Source organism: Corapipo altera, unplaced genomic scaffold (assembly GCF_003945725.1).
Source record: "Corapipo altera isolate COAL_440 unplaced genomic scaffold, ASM394572v1 146, whole genome shotgun sequence".
Classification (NCBI taxonomy): Eukaryota; Metazoa; Chordata; class Aves; order Passeriformes; family Pipridae; genus Corapipo; species Corapipo altera.
This window is the reverse complement of record NW_020884981.1, coordinates 42,090-57,033: the sequence shown is the minus strand read 5'-3', so window position 1 is coordinate 57,033 and position 14,944 is coordinate 42,090. Positions and strand designations below refer to the sequence as shown.

At 54.6% G+C, this 14,944-nt stretch overlaps 1 protein-coding gene across 1 annotated transcript in view; it reads left to right on the top strand.

Moving 5' to 3' along the window:
- The window catches only part of PPL (periplakin), a 28,408-nt gene extending 13,464 nt beyond the window's left edge, over positions 1 to 14,944 (top strand). The window contains exons 9-22 of the mRNA XM_027665816.1: positions 462 to 557; positions 1,551 to 1,673; positions 2,522 to 2,668; positions 3,430 to 3,581; positions 4,057 to 4,154; positions 4,417 to 4,574; positions 5,442 to 5,620; positions 6,069 to 6,207; positions 7,526 to 7,719; positions 8,058 to 8,208; positions 8,505 to 8,588; positions 9,535 to 9,651; positions 10,264 to 10,356; positions 11,374 to 14,944. Coding sequence (XP_027521617.1) covers positions 462 to 557; positions 1,551 to 1,673; positions 2,522 to 2,668; positions 3,430 to 3,581; positions 4,057 to 4,154; positions 4,417 to 4,574; positions 5,442 to 5,620; positions 6,069 to 6,207; positions 7,526 to 7,719; positions 8,058 to 8,208; positions 8,505 to 8,588; positions 9,535 to 9,651; positions 10,264 to 10,356; positions 11,374 to 14,058 — 4,416 coding nt within the window. The 3' untranslated portion in view covers positions 14,059 to 14,944. The remainder of the gene's footprint in view (positions 1 to 461; positions 558 to 1,550; positions 1,674 to 2,521; positions 2,669 to 3,429; positions 3,582 to 4,056; positions 4,155 to 4,416; positions 4,575 to 5,441; positions 5,621 to 6,068; positions 6,208 to 7,525; positions 7,720 to 8,057; positions 8,209 to 8,504; positions 8,589 to 9,534; positions 9,652 to 10,263; positions 10,357 to 11,373) is intronic.

The following is a 14,944-nucleotide window of genomic DNA, read 5'->3' as shown; positions in this document are numbered from 1 at the left end:
TGAGCACCAGGGAGGGGGCACAGCTCCCACCCAGCCCAGACTCATCCAGCCCTTCTCCAGAGTGGGACTTGCTGCCAGTGCGACTCGTGACTTTAGTTCCTGAGATGCCAAGTGGGAAAAAGCCTCCTTCACCTGCAAGTGTGTAAACAGCATTGGAGGAGCAAAGATAAACCTAAGGAGCTCTTCCCATCTTCCTCATTCCTGGGGCAATTACCCTGTACCCACCCAGAAAAGATAAATTATTCTTTATTTGATGGGAAGATGGACACAAGGATTTGCCTCACATTTCCATTGGAGCATCCCAGCTTTGGGTATTCCCATCCTAGCTTTGACCTGAGAGCATCCAGAGGCTGCCAAGGAGTTGTTCACTCAGGATGGCAACTGGTACTTTCAGGTGGGCAGCTGAGGCTCTCCCCTGCCATGGGGGTCCCACTAACATCCCCTCCCACCCCGTGTTGCAGGCTCACATCGAGGCCGTGCACGCTGACTGGAAGGAGTACCTCAACCTGCTGATCTGCGAGGAGAGCCACCTGAAGTTCATGGAGGACTTCCACAAGGTACCAGCTCCCTGGGGGCAGCGAGTTGTTGGAGCCTGGGGAGCAAGTGCTGGGTTGTGGGAGATCACAGAAAACAAAAACTCCTGCTACTCTGGAAACACAGTAGAAGAGCCAGAGTCCTCTAAAAACAGGGCTTTTAAGGCCAGGAGAGCACCTTGAGCTGATAGAACACAAGTCACAATTGCTCAGGCACCACAGGTCAGTGATTTCTTGGCCAAAGCATGACTGGCAGAAAGTTTCCACTCCAACACTGAGGTTCATGAGCCACAGTTTGGTGTTGGCATCTTTGTCTGCAGAACAGCTGAGGTACCTCACTCCCAAAACTAGGCATGGCGAGACCTTGCATGCTCCACTCGGAAGCAGAACAGGCCCATGTGAGGAAATGACACCTGCCAAAGGCAGAGCTGCCCCCGGGGAGCCCGGCACAAGGGCTGAGCACCCCGGCTGAGCTGGGCAGACAGATGTCTGCTGGATAAATGGCATCTGACAGCCAGGGAGGCTCTGCAGGGGAGCAGGTCAGGCTGGATTCCTCTCCCACAGCCTGGGCGTGTTCAAGACATGAGGAGTCTCTTGCCAAAGCTGAACCCTGGTGCCCAGCCCAGGCAGTGCCTTTCATGGGTATCTGCCAGAATAACTGCCCCAGGGGGTGGTTTGTGTGTGGAAGGGCTTGGCTCTGCCTTCTCCTGCACTGGCAGTGGAGACACCACACACCGTTGTGATGCTGTCCCAGTGAGACAAACTGAGGGCAGGCAAAGGTGGGACTTAACAACTCTGCCAGACAGGACCCTGGAATAAACTACTCCTTGTTGTCTTTTCCCTCACTCTGATGTCCTGAGCATGGGAAACAGTGATTCCTTGCCTTTCTCTGCGTATTCTGGGTGTCCAGGTGCCCAGCAGAGCTCCTGGTGTCTGTGTGAGGACCATGGTGCTGGGGTGGGTCTGCTCCATGTTCCAGCAGGACCCTCCCTCACGAGACACTCTCCCTTTGTGCAGTTTCAGAAGGACAGTAAGGATGCCCAGGAGCTCTTGAAGAAGGTGGACACAGACCTGGACCAAAAATTCAGCCCGGAGTTCAAGGACAGATACCAGCTGGAGTCCCTGCTGCGGGAGCTGGATGTGAGTGTTGGTGCAGGCAGGACTGCAGGGGAGGCAGGAGCAGGAGCCAGTGTCCCCATGGCACCGGGGGAGGGACATCCCTGCCCGTGTGGGCACCTGGCCCAGCTTTCTCCATGGACCTGCTGCTGCTGCTATCTCTTCCCGGCCTTCCCTCGGCTCTTCCTTCCCCTCTGGCTAGAGATTGCCTCTCCCCTGGCAACGTAATTGCTCACTGGGCTGGTTTTTATTTGTTCTTTCATGGAGTTACTGCTCGTTAAGGGCAGGAGCATAATTAGACCTGCTGCCAGAGGAGGTTGTGGAACTCGCTGTGCTGCCGGGAGCCGGGCTGGAGATCCGCCCACTCGGGAAGGGCTGTGCTGAGCTCAAGCCCAAGCGCAAGCATGCTGCAGCAGGCCCAGCTGATGCACGTGTCCCGGCACAGCTGATAGCTCTTCCCTGAGAGCTGTCCCTCTCCTCCTGTGTGCTCCATCCCGCTCAACATTTTGGGATACATCCACAGCTAGAAACAGAGCAACCGCTGGAGAGCCTTGTCCCAGGGCTGTGATCAGGGCTGGGAACGGGGCCATCCACCAACACACAGCCATACAGACATGGGCCATGCCCCAGGGAACCTTGTCACTGCCTGCTGGATAGTGCCCAGGTGTGGCAACTCATGGGCACAGTCCCAGTCCTGAGCCTGGCTGCAGGAGGCAGGAGAGTGCAGGAGCACTCGGGGCAGGAACACGCGGCAGGACCTGAAGCTGCAGTCTCTGTCCTGAGTGCATTGGTCTGAGCTCCTCCCCGGCCGGGAGAGCCCAGGAGTTCGTTCCCATGTTTCCTCACTGTTTTTGGTTGTTGCCCTGTGCCAGGACCAGGAGAAGGCCTTGGAGAAGTACGAGGCCGTGGTGAAGTCCCTGCAGGAGCGCAGCCAGCAGGTCCTGCCCCTGCGGTACCGCCGTGAGACGCCGCCCCAGCCCGTCCCCGTGGAGGCTCTGTGCGAGTACGAAGGCGAGCAGGTAACACCGCCCTCACCCCCCCGGGCGGGGCAGAGGGGCTGCTGGGGACCAGCTCGCCGGGGGGCACTGGGGATGGAAGAGGCACTGGGAAGGAAGCAGTGATGTCTCCCACAGTGGGAACAAGGCAAAGGTCGTGCTCACCCCAGTGGGAGAGCAGGTTTTGCAGCTGAGGAGCAGGGCAGGAGGGGTCTGGGGAAAACGAAACCTCTGTGCCTATCACACACCCTGAAGACGTTGCGACAGCCCAGCTCTGCCACATTCCCACGCTCCTCGTGCTGGGACAGTGCAGATGTCCCGGCATGTTTCTGATCAAAGAAACACCCCCCACCACCAGCCATTCCCAGTCCACGTCCCCTCAACCCACCATCACGGAGTAGTTGGTCAAAGGGATGGGACAGTGGAGCCAGCAGACACCACGGGAGTGGCAGGGGCTGGGACAGGAGCCAGCAGCTCCAGCTGACTCAGCTCCCGGCCTCTCGGAAAAGGAAAGCCCGAGCACTGCCATGGAAACGCCTCCTCATCTCTGCCCGAGTGGGAGGTTGCTCGCCGTGGCTGTTGCAAGAGCCACGGCCTCGTGCCTGAAGGCTCCGGGGAGGGAGGAGAAGGCACATGAGCTTCTGGCAAGCGGCAGACTCTGGGAGAAGTCGGGAGAAGGGGTTGGGGTTTGTGCCGGTCCTGCCTCCCAGCGAGCGCTGCCGGCGTGGGGCAGAGCGGGGGTGGCATTTCCTGACGTGCTGCTGTGACCGGTTCCTGTCCCCCAGGGCCAGATCAGCCGAGGAGCCCAGTACACCCTGCACAGGAACAGCGGAGACGTTTGGGAAGTGGCCGACAGCGCAGGAGACAGGATCAGCGCCCCGGGGGTCTGCTTCATGATCCCCCCGCCCGACCCCGAGGCAATAGCACTGGCAGACCAGTACGTGCCCCCCAGCCTGTGTGCTGGACCCCCCAGCCTTTGCCCTTGCCTTCACCAGCCCCAGGCCATGCCACGAACGCTGCACCCCCCGTCTGGCACCCCCAGGGGCTCTGCCCCAGTTCCCACAGCGAAGCTGTGCCATCTCAAAGCCTCAGGCTTCCTCCAGGAGGGAACAACCTTCCTGCTTGTTCACAAGATCCCACCTGGCAAAGCAGGACCAGCTGAGAGCCATCCAGGTCCCCCTGTCCCCTGGGGGCCATTATGGCAGGGGGAGCTGCCCACCCCTCCCTCAGCAGGCAGGTACCTGCCTTTGCTGCCTCTCCCCTGCTCTGATGAAGAAACTGCTCTACACTTTGCTAACATGGAGTGAAGGTGCCTCTTCCCCACTTGCTCCTTCCTGGAGCAGCACTGGGGTGGGTGGTGGGTGATGGAAGGGCTGAGGGCCTGTCTGACCTCCCGCTGCCCCGCTTTGCAGAATTGGTAAGCACTACGTGGCCGTGAAGGAGAAGACAAACAACTGCAAGAACATCCTCCAGCAGCGCTACGAGGGGCTGAAGGCAGACAGCATCGGAGGTGTGGATCAGGGGAGCAGCTTGGGGCTTGCTCCTTCTGGGCACTGAAAGGCTGGGGGAACATCTCAGGGGCATGTTCCCGTCTCCTAAGTGTCCTGGGAACAAGAGTGCTGGGATTTGTGCAGGGGCAGAGCAGGAGGCTGTGGGCACAGCAGCCCGTGCTCAGGGAGGGCAGTGAGATATGGGTTTGGCACTCAAGGGTGGGACTGAGCCCAGAACCAGCTTCCAAGCCAGCTCTAACCTGGTCTCCCCTCATGATCCAGATGCTGCTTCGGTTCGGGGCCGCCAGCTCCTGGCAGGGCTGGAGAAAGTCAACAGTGACCTGGACAAGCAGGAGAAAGCAATAACAGCAAACCTCCGCCCGCCCCTGGAGCAGAGCCGGGCGGTGCAGGACAGCACCGAGCGCTCCAAGGACCTGAAGGTACGGGGTGTGGAGGCAGAGGGATGGTGCCACACAGGGACTGTGCTCCAAAGGGTTTTCAGAGTCATCTTCAGTATGCTGGGTGCTGAAAGCTCTCCCTGAACGCAGGAGTAGGGATGGAGTGATGCTCACAGCTGGCTGCTTCCTCCAATGGAGATGGGGAGCAGCCCTTTGAGGAGCCTCAGAAACCAAAAACCTTTGCCTTGCTCCTGGTCTAGCTCTGCTGAATGGGAAAAAGGTGATGGGTGTGAGGAAGAAGGGAGCCCTCAGGCTTTGCCACCATCACCAGCTCAGAGAGGAGCAGGAAAACACCTCTGGTCCAGGGCACTGTTTCTCCTTGTGGACCTGCTCCTCTAGGCTCCGGTGCCATAGCATCCGGCTTCTTTCCTTTCCTCCAGATCCCTAATTAAGCCAGGCTCTGTGCCACAAACCTCCCTTGGTTTAGGAGGAAGTTCAAGTCCTGGTTACATCATCTACCGAGGGCTGTGGCAAAATCCAGGTGCCACCGCAAGTGAAAGCAAATTGCTCCAACTGCCTGCAGCACTTCACTGTCCAGGCAAGGATTCATCCATCAGAGACCAGCAGTCCAGACGGATACAGCACGTCGCTGCCAGAGCTGGAGCTGTTGGGAACCACTCCCCAGCTGGAGTTTCCTTGCTAAGGCAGTTTCCTTGCCCCAGGAGAGACAAGTCAACAAAAAGTTACCGAAAAATATCCTTCTGTGCCTTGCAGGGCTGAAAGGCACCTTCCATCTAACACATGCCCTCAGCCCTGACCTTCCTCTTCACCCTGGACAGCCAAGGGCCAGCTCCTTTATAGCCATCAGGTCCTAGTTCAGCTGCTCTAAAGGCCTTGTTCCTCCTGCAGAACATCACCAATGAGGTCCGGCGCATTGAACCTGAGAAAACGAGGAAGATCCAGGAGTGTGAGGCCTTCATCGAGTCCGTGCCCAACACTGGCAGCGCTACCCTGGTCAAGAACAAGGTGGAAAACACCAACAAGAAGTACGACCGTGTGGTGCAGCTGCTCAGTGCTGCCCAGGAGAAGTAAGTCATGGCTTAAATCGTGGCTTGAGCCAGGGATAATGGAGGATCCTGCAGGAGACCTTGTTTTGATCTTCAACATCCTCATGAGGGGAAGCAGAGGGGCAGCTCTGACCTCTTCATTCTTGTGACCCAAGTGACAGGACCCCAGGGAACAGCTGGAGCTGTGTCGGGGGGGGTTTGGGCTGGATCTCGGGAAAAGGTTCTTCCCCCAGAGGGTGGTTGGGCACTGAACAGGCTACCCAGGATGGTGGGCACAGCCCCAAGGCTGCCAGGGCTCCTGGAGCGTTTGGAAAACACTCTGAGGGACAGGGTGGGATTGTTGGGGTGTCTGGGCAGGGCCAGGAGTTGGATTGGATGATCCTTGTCAGTCCCTTCCAGCTCAGCATATTCTGTGATTCTATGAGACAGGTACAGATGTGCTTAAACCCTTCCTCTCGTGTCTGCACAGAGTTGAGGTGGCCACAAACCTTGAGAGGAGCCTCCAACAAGGCCGAGACCTGCTGTCCACCTACGAGAACAGACTGGTCACGGATGACACGGTGCCGGAGGACTTGCGGGTGGTGGAGCGGAAGAAAGAAGAGCTGCTGGTGAGTGCTCTGCCCTATTGACACGCTTCCCATACAGAACCAATTCCCAAAATCTGGGGAAATTGCTGCTCAACTTGAATCCGTTGGTAAAAGTGTGGCCTCCCCCAGTGGGGGTGAGAGCTCACCTCGACTGCAGGGATCCCAATTCCTTCAAATGCAAACCCTTCCCATCCCCAAATCAAATCAAATGCCAGTGGAATTCTTGTGATTTGACAGAAGGACTAATGGAGAGTGATTCCCTCTCTACTCTGCCCTCATGAGACCCCACCCACAGTGCTGTGTCCAGCTCTGGGGTCCTCAGCACAAGAAAGGCTGGGACCTCTTTGAGCTGGTCCAGAGGAGGCTGCGAATATGCTCCAAGGGCTGGAGCCCCTCTGCTCTAGAGCCAGGCTGAGAGAGCTGGGAATGTTCGGCCTGGACAAGAGATGGCTCCTGGGAGACCTGAGAGCCCCTTCCAGTGCCTAAAGGGGAGTTTAAAAAAGAGAAAGAGAGACTTTTTACACAGGCAGAGAGTGATAGGACAACAACAATGGTTTTAAACTAAGAAAGAAGAGATTTAGATTAGATATTGGGAAGAAATTCTTGGCTGTGAGGGTGGGGAGGCCCTGGCACAGGTTGCCCAGAGAAGCTGTGGCTGCCCCATCCGTGGAAGTGTCCAAGGCCAGGTTGGACGGGGTTTGGAGCAACCTGGGCTAGTGGAAGGTGTCCCTGCCTATGGCAGGGGGTGGAACGAGATGAGCCTTAAGGTCCCTTCCAACCTTCTGTGATTCTTTGAGAAGTGAAAGATAAAATGGTGTGGGAAAAGCAATGCAGTGGCCTGATACTGGAAAGAGATGGACCTGGCAAGGCTTTGAGGACACTTATTGCTAGGAAAAGCTACCAACCCAAACTGGAATTTCCTTCTGCTATAGAAAGGCCAAGAATTGGCTAGGCCAGAACTTTCTCTGCTCCTTCAGCTCTTCCATCAATTCTCCGAGTTCAGACTAGTGTGCAAAGGTGTCACAGCTCCTGCTGGAGTTGCTGCACTGGCAGGAGCAGTGTTTAATCCTTGCTTGAGGAGCACCAGACATTTTGCACATAGTATGGCTGATTTTGAAGGTTAGCAGGCAGAGAAGAGAGCAGGAGGTAGCTTTTTGCCCCTCAGATTTACAAGATAATTCTGGTTACCTTGCAAGCCTTGAACTTGCTTCTGTCCACACCTGGACAGCTCAGTCATTCCTCATCCTCTGCAGAGGATGTTCCAGTGGAAGTGGAACAGTGACAAAAGCCTGGCATTTGTGCAACCCAAGAGAATCCCTCTCTCCTGCTTTTTCCGCAGGCCATGGGCAACGAGCTCCAGTCCAAAAAGTTCCTGCTCAACGAAGCCGAGCAGAACCTGCAGAGGACCAAGACGTGCTCCAACACCCTGGCCAGCAAGTTCCAGGAGCACTGCCCCGACATCGAGCGGCAGGAGGCCGAGCTCTACAAACTCAACCAGCGCTTCAACAACCTCAGCAAGCAGATCGACCACAGGTGAGACTCCAGGGCCGGCCTGGAGAGCTGGGAGAGTTACTGCTGGAACCACACTGAACCTGGAAGAGCCACACCACCATCCTGGGAATGAGGAGTTGCAGAAGGGCTTCCAGGGAGGTCTAAGGAGGAAGAGGGAGTGGTTGCACCCGTGCACTGGCTGGGTAGTTCTGGGAAAACTCTAGGATTAAGTGCTCTCGCAACAGAGATGGGGACTTTGCCAAGAGAACAACTCTGGCTCAAATCCATGTCTTCAGGGAGCAGGGGAAGTGGTTAAGAGGTGTTTGCAGAAGACACAGGAGATGTGACAGGGCTGAAGCTGAGCTGTTTTCCCCCCACAGGACGCAGACCCTGCAGAAAGCAAAGAGTGCCTATTCCAACTACCGCAGCAACTACGACAAGGTGAACCAGTTCCTGTCCAACATCCCCAACTACGAGCCACAGGAGACCGACAACATCCAGCAAGTGGAAATGAAGCTGAAGAACCAAGCGGTAATTCTGAGAGCAGCCTGGGCTCGACAGGGAGAGGAGAGGGAACAATATTAAAACAACAGAACTTAGATAATTCCTGAACATAAAATAGAAAAACATAAATATTAGCTTTATTTTTATAAAATTCTATGCATTTTTATAAAGCTCTAAGCTCCCACTGTCCTCCTGTGCCTTGTTTACACAGAGCAGAGTAGCTTGAGTAGGTTGTGATTCTCAGTGTTGTGATTTTAATGACAGCCCTCAAAAAGGCTGAATGATGAATTTGTGTCTGCTTTGTGTGTCTCTGTTCCTGCCAGGCTCTCCTCAGTGACATTGCCAGCAAGGAACAGGAGGTGCAGAAGGTCTCTACCACAGCTCAGCAGTACCAGCAGGCAGTGAAGGTAAGGACTGCAGTTCTGCCTGTGGGAGAACTGAGAAACAGAGCAGTTTGGGTTAGAAGGGACCTTACAGACCACCTCATTCCACCCTCCTGCCATGGGCAGGGACACCTTCCACTAGCCCAGGTTGCTCCAAGCCCCGTCCAACCTGGCCTTGGACACTTCCAGGGATGGGGGAGCCACAGCTTCTCTGGGCAACCCGTGCCAGGGCCTCCCCACCCTCACAGTGAACAATTCCTTCCCAATATCCCATCTAACCCTGCCCTATGGCAGTGGAAAGCCCTTCTCCCTTGTCCTGTCCCTTCAGGCCCTCGTCCCAAGTCCCTCTCCAGCTCTCCTGGAGCCCCTTTAGGCACTGGAAGGGGCTCTAAGGTCTCTCCAGAGCCTTCTCTTCTCCAGGATGAACACCCCCAGGTCTCCCAGCCTGGCTCCAGAGCAGAAATTGGGATTTTGTTGCATTCTCTTGACCAGTTCCAACAGGTCCCAGTCTTTCTTGTACTGAGGACCCCAGAGCTGGGTGCAGTACCCCAGCTGGGGTCTCACCAGAATGTCATAGGGGGGCAGAACCAACTACATCCTACAAGGAGCCACCTAAAGAAAGCCAGTGCCCTTTGCTCAGTCAACTGATGAGCTTAAACCATGTTGTATCTACCCCAGTATTGACATCATGTGGCCATGAGCCTGGCAACTGGCTTTACTGCCTGGGAGAGGAGAGGTTCCACCCCAAACCCAGCAGGACACATCAGGACACATCTGCAGCTGGGCTGTTGCAGTGACCCAGCTCAGAACCTGCCGGCAGCTCCTGCCAACAGCTCTGGTCCCACCAACCTCAGCAACTCCCCAAAAAATGGGTCAAGGGAAGAAAGTGTTAAAGCCAGGGCTTAGGAGGAGCCTGTGCATGAAGGGGACCCAGTAATCTCACATTCTTCCTGGGCATGTCTTCCCACAGGACTATGAGTTGGAAGCTGAGAAGCTGCGGTCCATCCTGGACCTGGAGAACAGCCGGAACGGGTACATGAGCAAGAAGCCCAGGCTGCAGTCTCCAGCTGCCAAAGTGAAGGAGGAGGTAAGGGGCAGCCAACAGAGAGCTAGAGCAGCTCATGGGACCTGTGGGGGTTTGCAAATACTTATATTTACTGTCGGGGACCTTGGTCCCAGAGGGGACTGCAAAGAAGGGCAGGGAATCAGGAGGAAGGGATTCCTTATTATTCTTAGCCCATCAAATTTTGGGGCTGGTCTGGCTAGTATTAGAGAGGCGAAATGCTGGATTTAACACTTCTTGAAAGGGGGGAAGAAAAGCCAGAACCCTGAATGCTTTTCCCCTCTCCAGACTTTCAAACAGAAAGTGAGATTTCACCACCAAAGTTAGAAATACTTGGAGCGAGATCAGGCCACAAGCTACTTATTTATGCAGGATATGTTTGCTACCTGCCTCAAACTCCTCCTGCCTGTGGAGGCAGCCAGAAGTGTCCACCTGGTTCTTCCTCAGCTGCACCTCTCTTTGCTTACTGGGAAACTCACAGTATGACCACGACCGTGAGTGTGCAGGAGAATCGCTCTTCCTGCCCCCGAGCTTGGCAGGTCACCGCTGGTTTTCAGAGGAGCACCAGGGTTACCTCATTAGGCCTGTTATTTCTAGTCTTTTCAACCTCTTCCCAACGTGTTTTTTGTTCTGTAGGAAGCTGTTCTGACAGCCAAATACACCGAAGTAAACGCTGTGAACAAGCAGAGGCTGCAGAACCTGGAGTTTGCTCAGAGCCTCCTGCGGCAGGTAAGGGTTCACCTGGAGCAACGGGACACTGAAGTGTGAGTGACACACACGTGGGGCTCTGCTATCACAAGCTGAACTGGGAACAAGCCTGGCTGGTGTTTTGTCCCCCTAAATCATTAATCAGCAGATATTTATAACAGACAGACCATCCCTCTGTGTGTCCCAGTTCCATTTCCCACTCACCCTAGGAAGCTCCGCATCATTTTTAACACTTTTTGCCACTCCATGCCAGAATTAGTGTCCCTTGTGGGCAAAAGCTTTGTTCTGACAGCAGCAGACATTGCAGAAAGCATTTCTCAGGTTGAGAGCCTGCAGGGAAGTCTGTTTGCAAATACTCCCTGCTCAGAGTTTGCCAGAGCTCAACACCCTCCTGTTGCTTTGTCACAGGAGGCACCAATATCTGTGGCAGCAGGAGCAGGGCAGTGATTGTCCCCCTGTACGTGGCACTGCCGAGGCACCTCAGGTGCTGTGTCCAGCTCTGGGCCCCTCATGACAAGGACATTGAGGGGCTGGAGCGTGTCCAGGGAAGGGAACGGAGCTGGGGAAGGGGCTGGAGCAGCAGGAGCAGCTGAGGGAGCTGGGGGGGCTCAGCCTGGAGAAAAGGAGGCTCAGGGGGGACCTTCTGGCTCTGCAACCCCCTGACAGGAGGGGGGAGCTGGGGGGGGCTTGGGCTCTGCTCCCAGGGAACAAGGGACAGGATGAGAGGAAACAGCCTCAAGTTGTGCCAGGAAAGGTTTAGATGGATATTGGGAAAATTTCTTCATGGGAAGGGTGGTCAGGCATTGGAAGGGGCTGCCCAGGGCAGTGGTGGAGTCCCCATCCTTGGAGGTGTCCAAGGAATGACTGGACATGGCAGTCGGTGCTCTGGGCTGGGTGACAAGGTGGGGATCGGGCACAGGTTGGATTTGATGATCTTGGAGGTCTTTTCCAACCTAAATGGTTCTGTGATTGTATGGTAAGCACCAAAAGTATGATTAATTGGGGGTTTTTAATTACACATTCTTTTTCCACCAACAGCAACCAGAGGTTCAGATGACACAAGACTTTGCCCAGACCAAATCATCCGTGAGGCCCGTGGAAGAAGTCTGGAAGCTGAAGAAAGAGCTCGAGGATGAGACTCAGCGTCGGCAACAGCTCGAAGCAGAGATCCAAGCCATTCAGAACAACATTGTCCACCTGCAAAACCAGAAGCCTCAAGAAACTGTGCTTAAGAAAGAACTGGTGAAGAAGGTGCCTGACCCTCAGCTGGAGGAGAGCTTCCACAGGCTGCAGCAAAACCTGGCAGAGGAGCAGCGCAAGAACCAGGTGCTTCAGGATGAGCTGGAGGCTCTTAAAATCCGGCTGCGTGTTCTGGAGCATGAGAAGAGGGAGGGAGGGCAGGAGTACATAGTGAAAGAGGTGCTGAGGATTGAACAAGATAAGGCTCAAGCTGATGAAATCCTGAAGCTCAAAGAAGAATTGGAAGAGCTCAGGAGGCAGGAAGGGACCAGAGAGAATGAAGTCATCCTCTTACGCCAGCAAATTGCTGTGCTGTCCAGTGAGAAGAACAAACAGCAGGAGAAGGTAACGGAGAAGGAGGTGCTGAAGCTGCAGAACGACCCCCAGCTGGAGATGGAATTCCGGATGTTGCAAGAGAACAAGGAGAGGGAGAGTGCCCTTCGGCAGAAGCATGAGGAAGAGCTCAGCTTCCTCCAGGACAAGCTCAAACGTCTTGAGAAGGAACGGGCCATCGCCGAGGGCAAAATCACCGTCAAGGAGGTGCTGAAGGTAGAGAAGGATTTGGCCATTGAGAGGGAGGTGAACGAGCTCCGGCGCCAGTACGAAGATGAGAAGTCCAAGGGTCGTTCCAACGAGCGGGAAAAGGCTGAGCTGCTCAGGAAGATCCAGCTGCTGGAGGAAGAGAACTCCAAGGTGGTTGTTCAGGAGAAAGTGCGTGAGATTGTGCGCCCAGATCCCAAGGCTGAAAATGAAGTTGCCAACCTTCGCTTGGAGCTGGTGGAGCAGGAGAGGAGATACCGCGGTGGTGATGAACAGCTGAAGAGCTGCCAGAATGAGCTGGCTGCTCTGAAGAACAGAGGGCCACTAGTAGAAGTCAAAGAAGTCATTAAGGAGGTCATTAAGTACAAAAATGATCCAGAAACCGAAAAGGAGCTACAGCGGCTCCGTGAGGAAATCATAGAGAGGACTGGAGCTATCGAAAGAGCTGACCTGGAGATCTACCAGCTGAAACAAGAGATACAAGCTTTGAAAGATACCAAACCTCAAGTGCAAATGAAGGAAGTTGTTCAAGAAATTCTGCAGTTTCGAGAAGACCCCAAGACCAGAGAGGAGGTGGAGTCACTGAGAGTGCAGCTGGCAGATGAACAGATGAAACATATCGACCTGGAGAGGGAGCGGCTTCTCCAAGAAGAAAAAGTGAGACAGAAGGAGGAAGAGCTTTCCCAGGTGAAGGAGAAAGTGGTCCAGCAGGAAGTAGTGAAGTATGAGCAAGATCCTGCCTTGAAAGCTGAAGTCAACTCCTTCTCCCAGAGCATTGAGAGCGAGCTGAAGCAGATCGACGGCCTCCGCGAGGAGCTGCGCAAGCTGCAGAGGAGACGCTCCGAGCTGGAGCGGCAGCTCGAGGAGCTGGAGAAGGAGAGACAGGCCCGCAGGGAGGCCGAGCTGGAGGTGCAGAGGCTGAGGATCCGCTTGAACGAGCTGGAAGAACAGGAGAGGGAGACAACAGAACGAGTGACTGTGAAGCAGAAAGTGATCCTTCAGCAAGATCCCCAGCAGGAGAAGGAGCACTCCCTCCTCAAGCTGGAGTTAGAAGAAGAGAAGCACCGGAGACAAGTCTTGCAAACAGAACTAGAAGCCCTGCGAAAGAAGCTCCTTTCTTTGGAAAAGATGGAGGTCAAAGAGAAAGTGGTCTTTTCAGAGAGTGTCCAAGTGGACAAAGGAGACACGGAGTATGAGATTCAAAAGCTGAAGAACAATCTGGAGGAAGAAAGTAGGCGCAAGAGGGAGCTGGATGCAGATATCAACCGCCTGGAAACCAGGCTGTCCGAGGTAGAATTCAACAACTCCAAGTCATCAAAGGAACTAGACTTATTACGGGAGGAAAACCACAAACTACACCTCGAGAAACAGAACCTGCTGATGGAAACAAGGAGACTGCAGTCAGAGATTGAACTCACAGCTACAGAAGCTCAGGATTTAAGAAACATGACCCACGTGGACAGTGGAATAAACCTGGACTCCAGGTTCCAAGCTTTGGAAAGAGAGTTAGAGGACCTGAAACAGTTGTCCAGAGAAAAAGATGCAGAGATCGAGCAACTCCAGAATCGCCTCAAGACAGTGGCTATCAAGAGGGAGCAAAGGGAGAACCACCTGAGGCGCTCCATCGTGGTCATTGACCCTGACACGGGGAAAGAGATGTCTCCAGAGGAAGCTCATGTGTTTGGCCTCATTGAATGGAGCCTGTTTGTCAAACTGAAGAGTCAGGAATGTGACTGGGAGGAGATCTCAATAAAGGGTCCCAACGGGGAGTCGTCCGTGATCCTGGACAGGAAGTCTGGTCGGGAGTTCTCGATTGAGGATGCCCTGAGGAGCGGGAGGCTCACCATGGCCCAGTACGACAGTTACCTCAACAAGGAGATGTCCATCCAGGAGCTGGCAGTCCTGGTGTCCGGAACTAACTACACAGCGCTCCCTCCACTTTAGAAACTTTACTTAAGAGCAGCAAGTCAGAGCTGCAGCACTTGTTAGACAACCAGATCACTGCAAATCCTTGCCCTCCTTCGCCTCTTCCAAAATGCTTCCAAAATGCCTCTGCCCCAGCCATGCTGCGAAGCCACACTGCTTGCTGTCAAACACCGCAGAAAAGCACCACCAGCAGTGGAAAACACGTCTGTCAGGACTACAGCAAAACCTTCTCCCCCTCTTCAGCCCTGCCCAACAGAAAACAAGACAGAAAGCCTTAGGACAGTGAAGTGCCTGAAGTCCAGAACTCAGTAGAACCTGCAGCTTCCTCAGCATATCCTCACGTAGTTGCTCCTGAAACTGTGTCCGGCTGTCAGGAGAGAGACTGAAGGTCCAGGTGACTCTGAGGTGACCAGCAGGAGCTGGTTACATCAGCTGCATGTTGATAAGCCAGACAGTTCCACCGTGGACAACTGATCAATGATGGGCTCGTCCTGTGAGAAAACCAGCTCTGTAAAGACCAAGGTGTGCTGCACATCTCAGTCCAGAATCACCACGTGGATACCCAACACCATCATTTGCTCACCTATGTGCCTGTGCTCCTGGAGAAGAGTGGAGATGTGCTTTGATGGCTCCAGCCATCGATCCAGGAGGAGCATTCACATACCAGAGGTCAAGGAAAGGATGTGAAGAGATGACAGAATGGGCCAACACCAGGGGCAGTGCTCAGCATGCAACGGAACCCACCGCAGAGTGCCTTCCACACACAGCTCCCTTACCTCGTGGGTACAAGCTGGTAGGGCTGGTGTTTTCCTGGATGGAGTTACATGCAGCTACATGTTTCATTTACCTGTGTAAGGGAATGGGAAATAGAGGGGAATTCTATTTATAGTACAAAATAAAAACG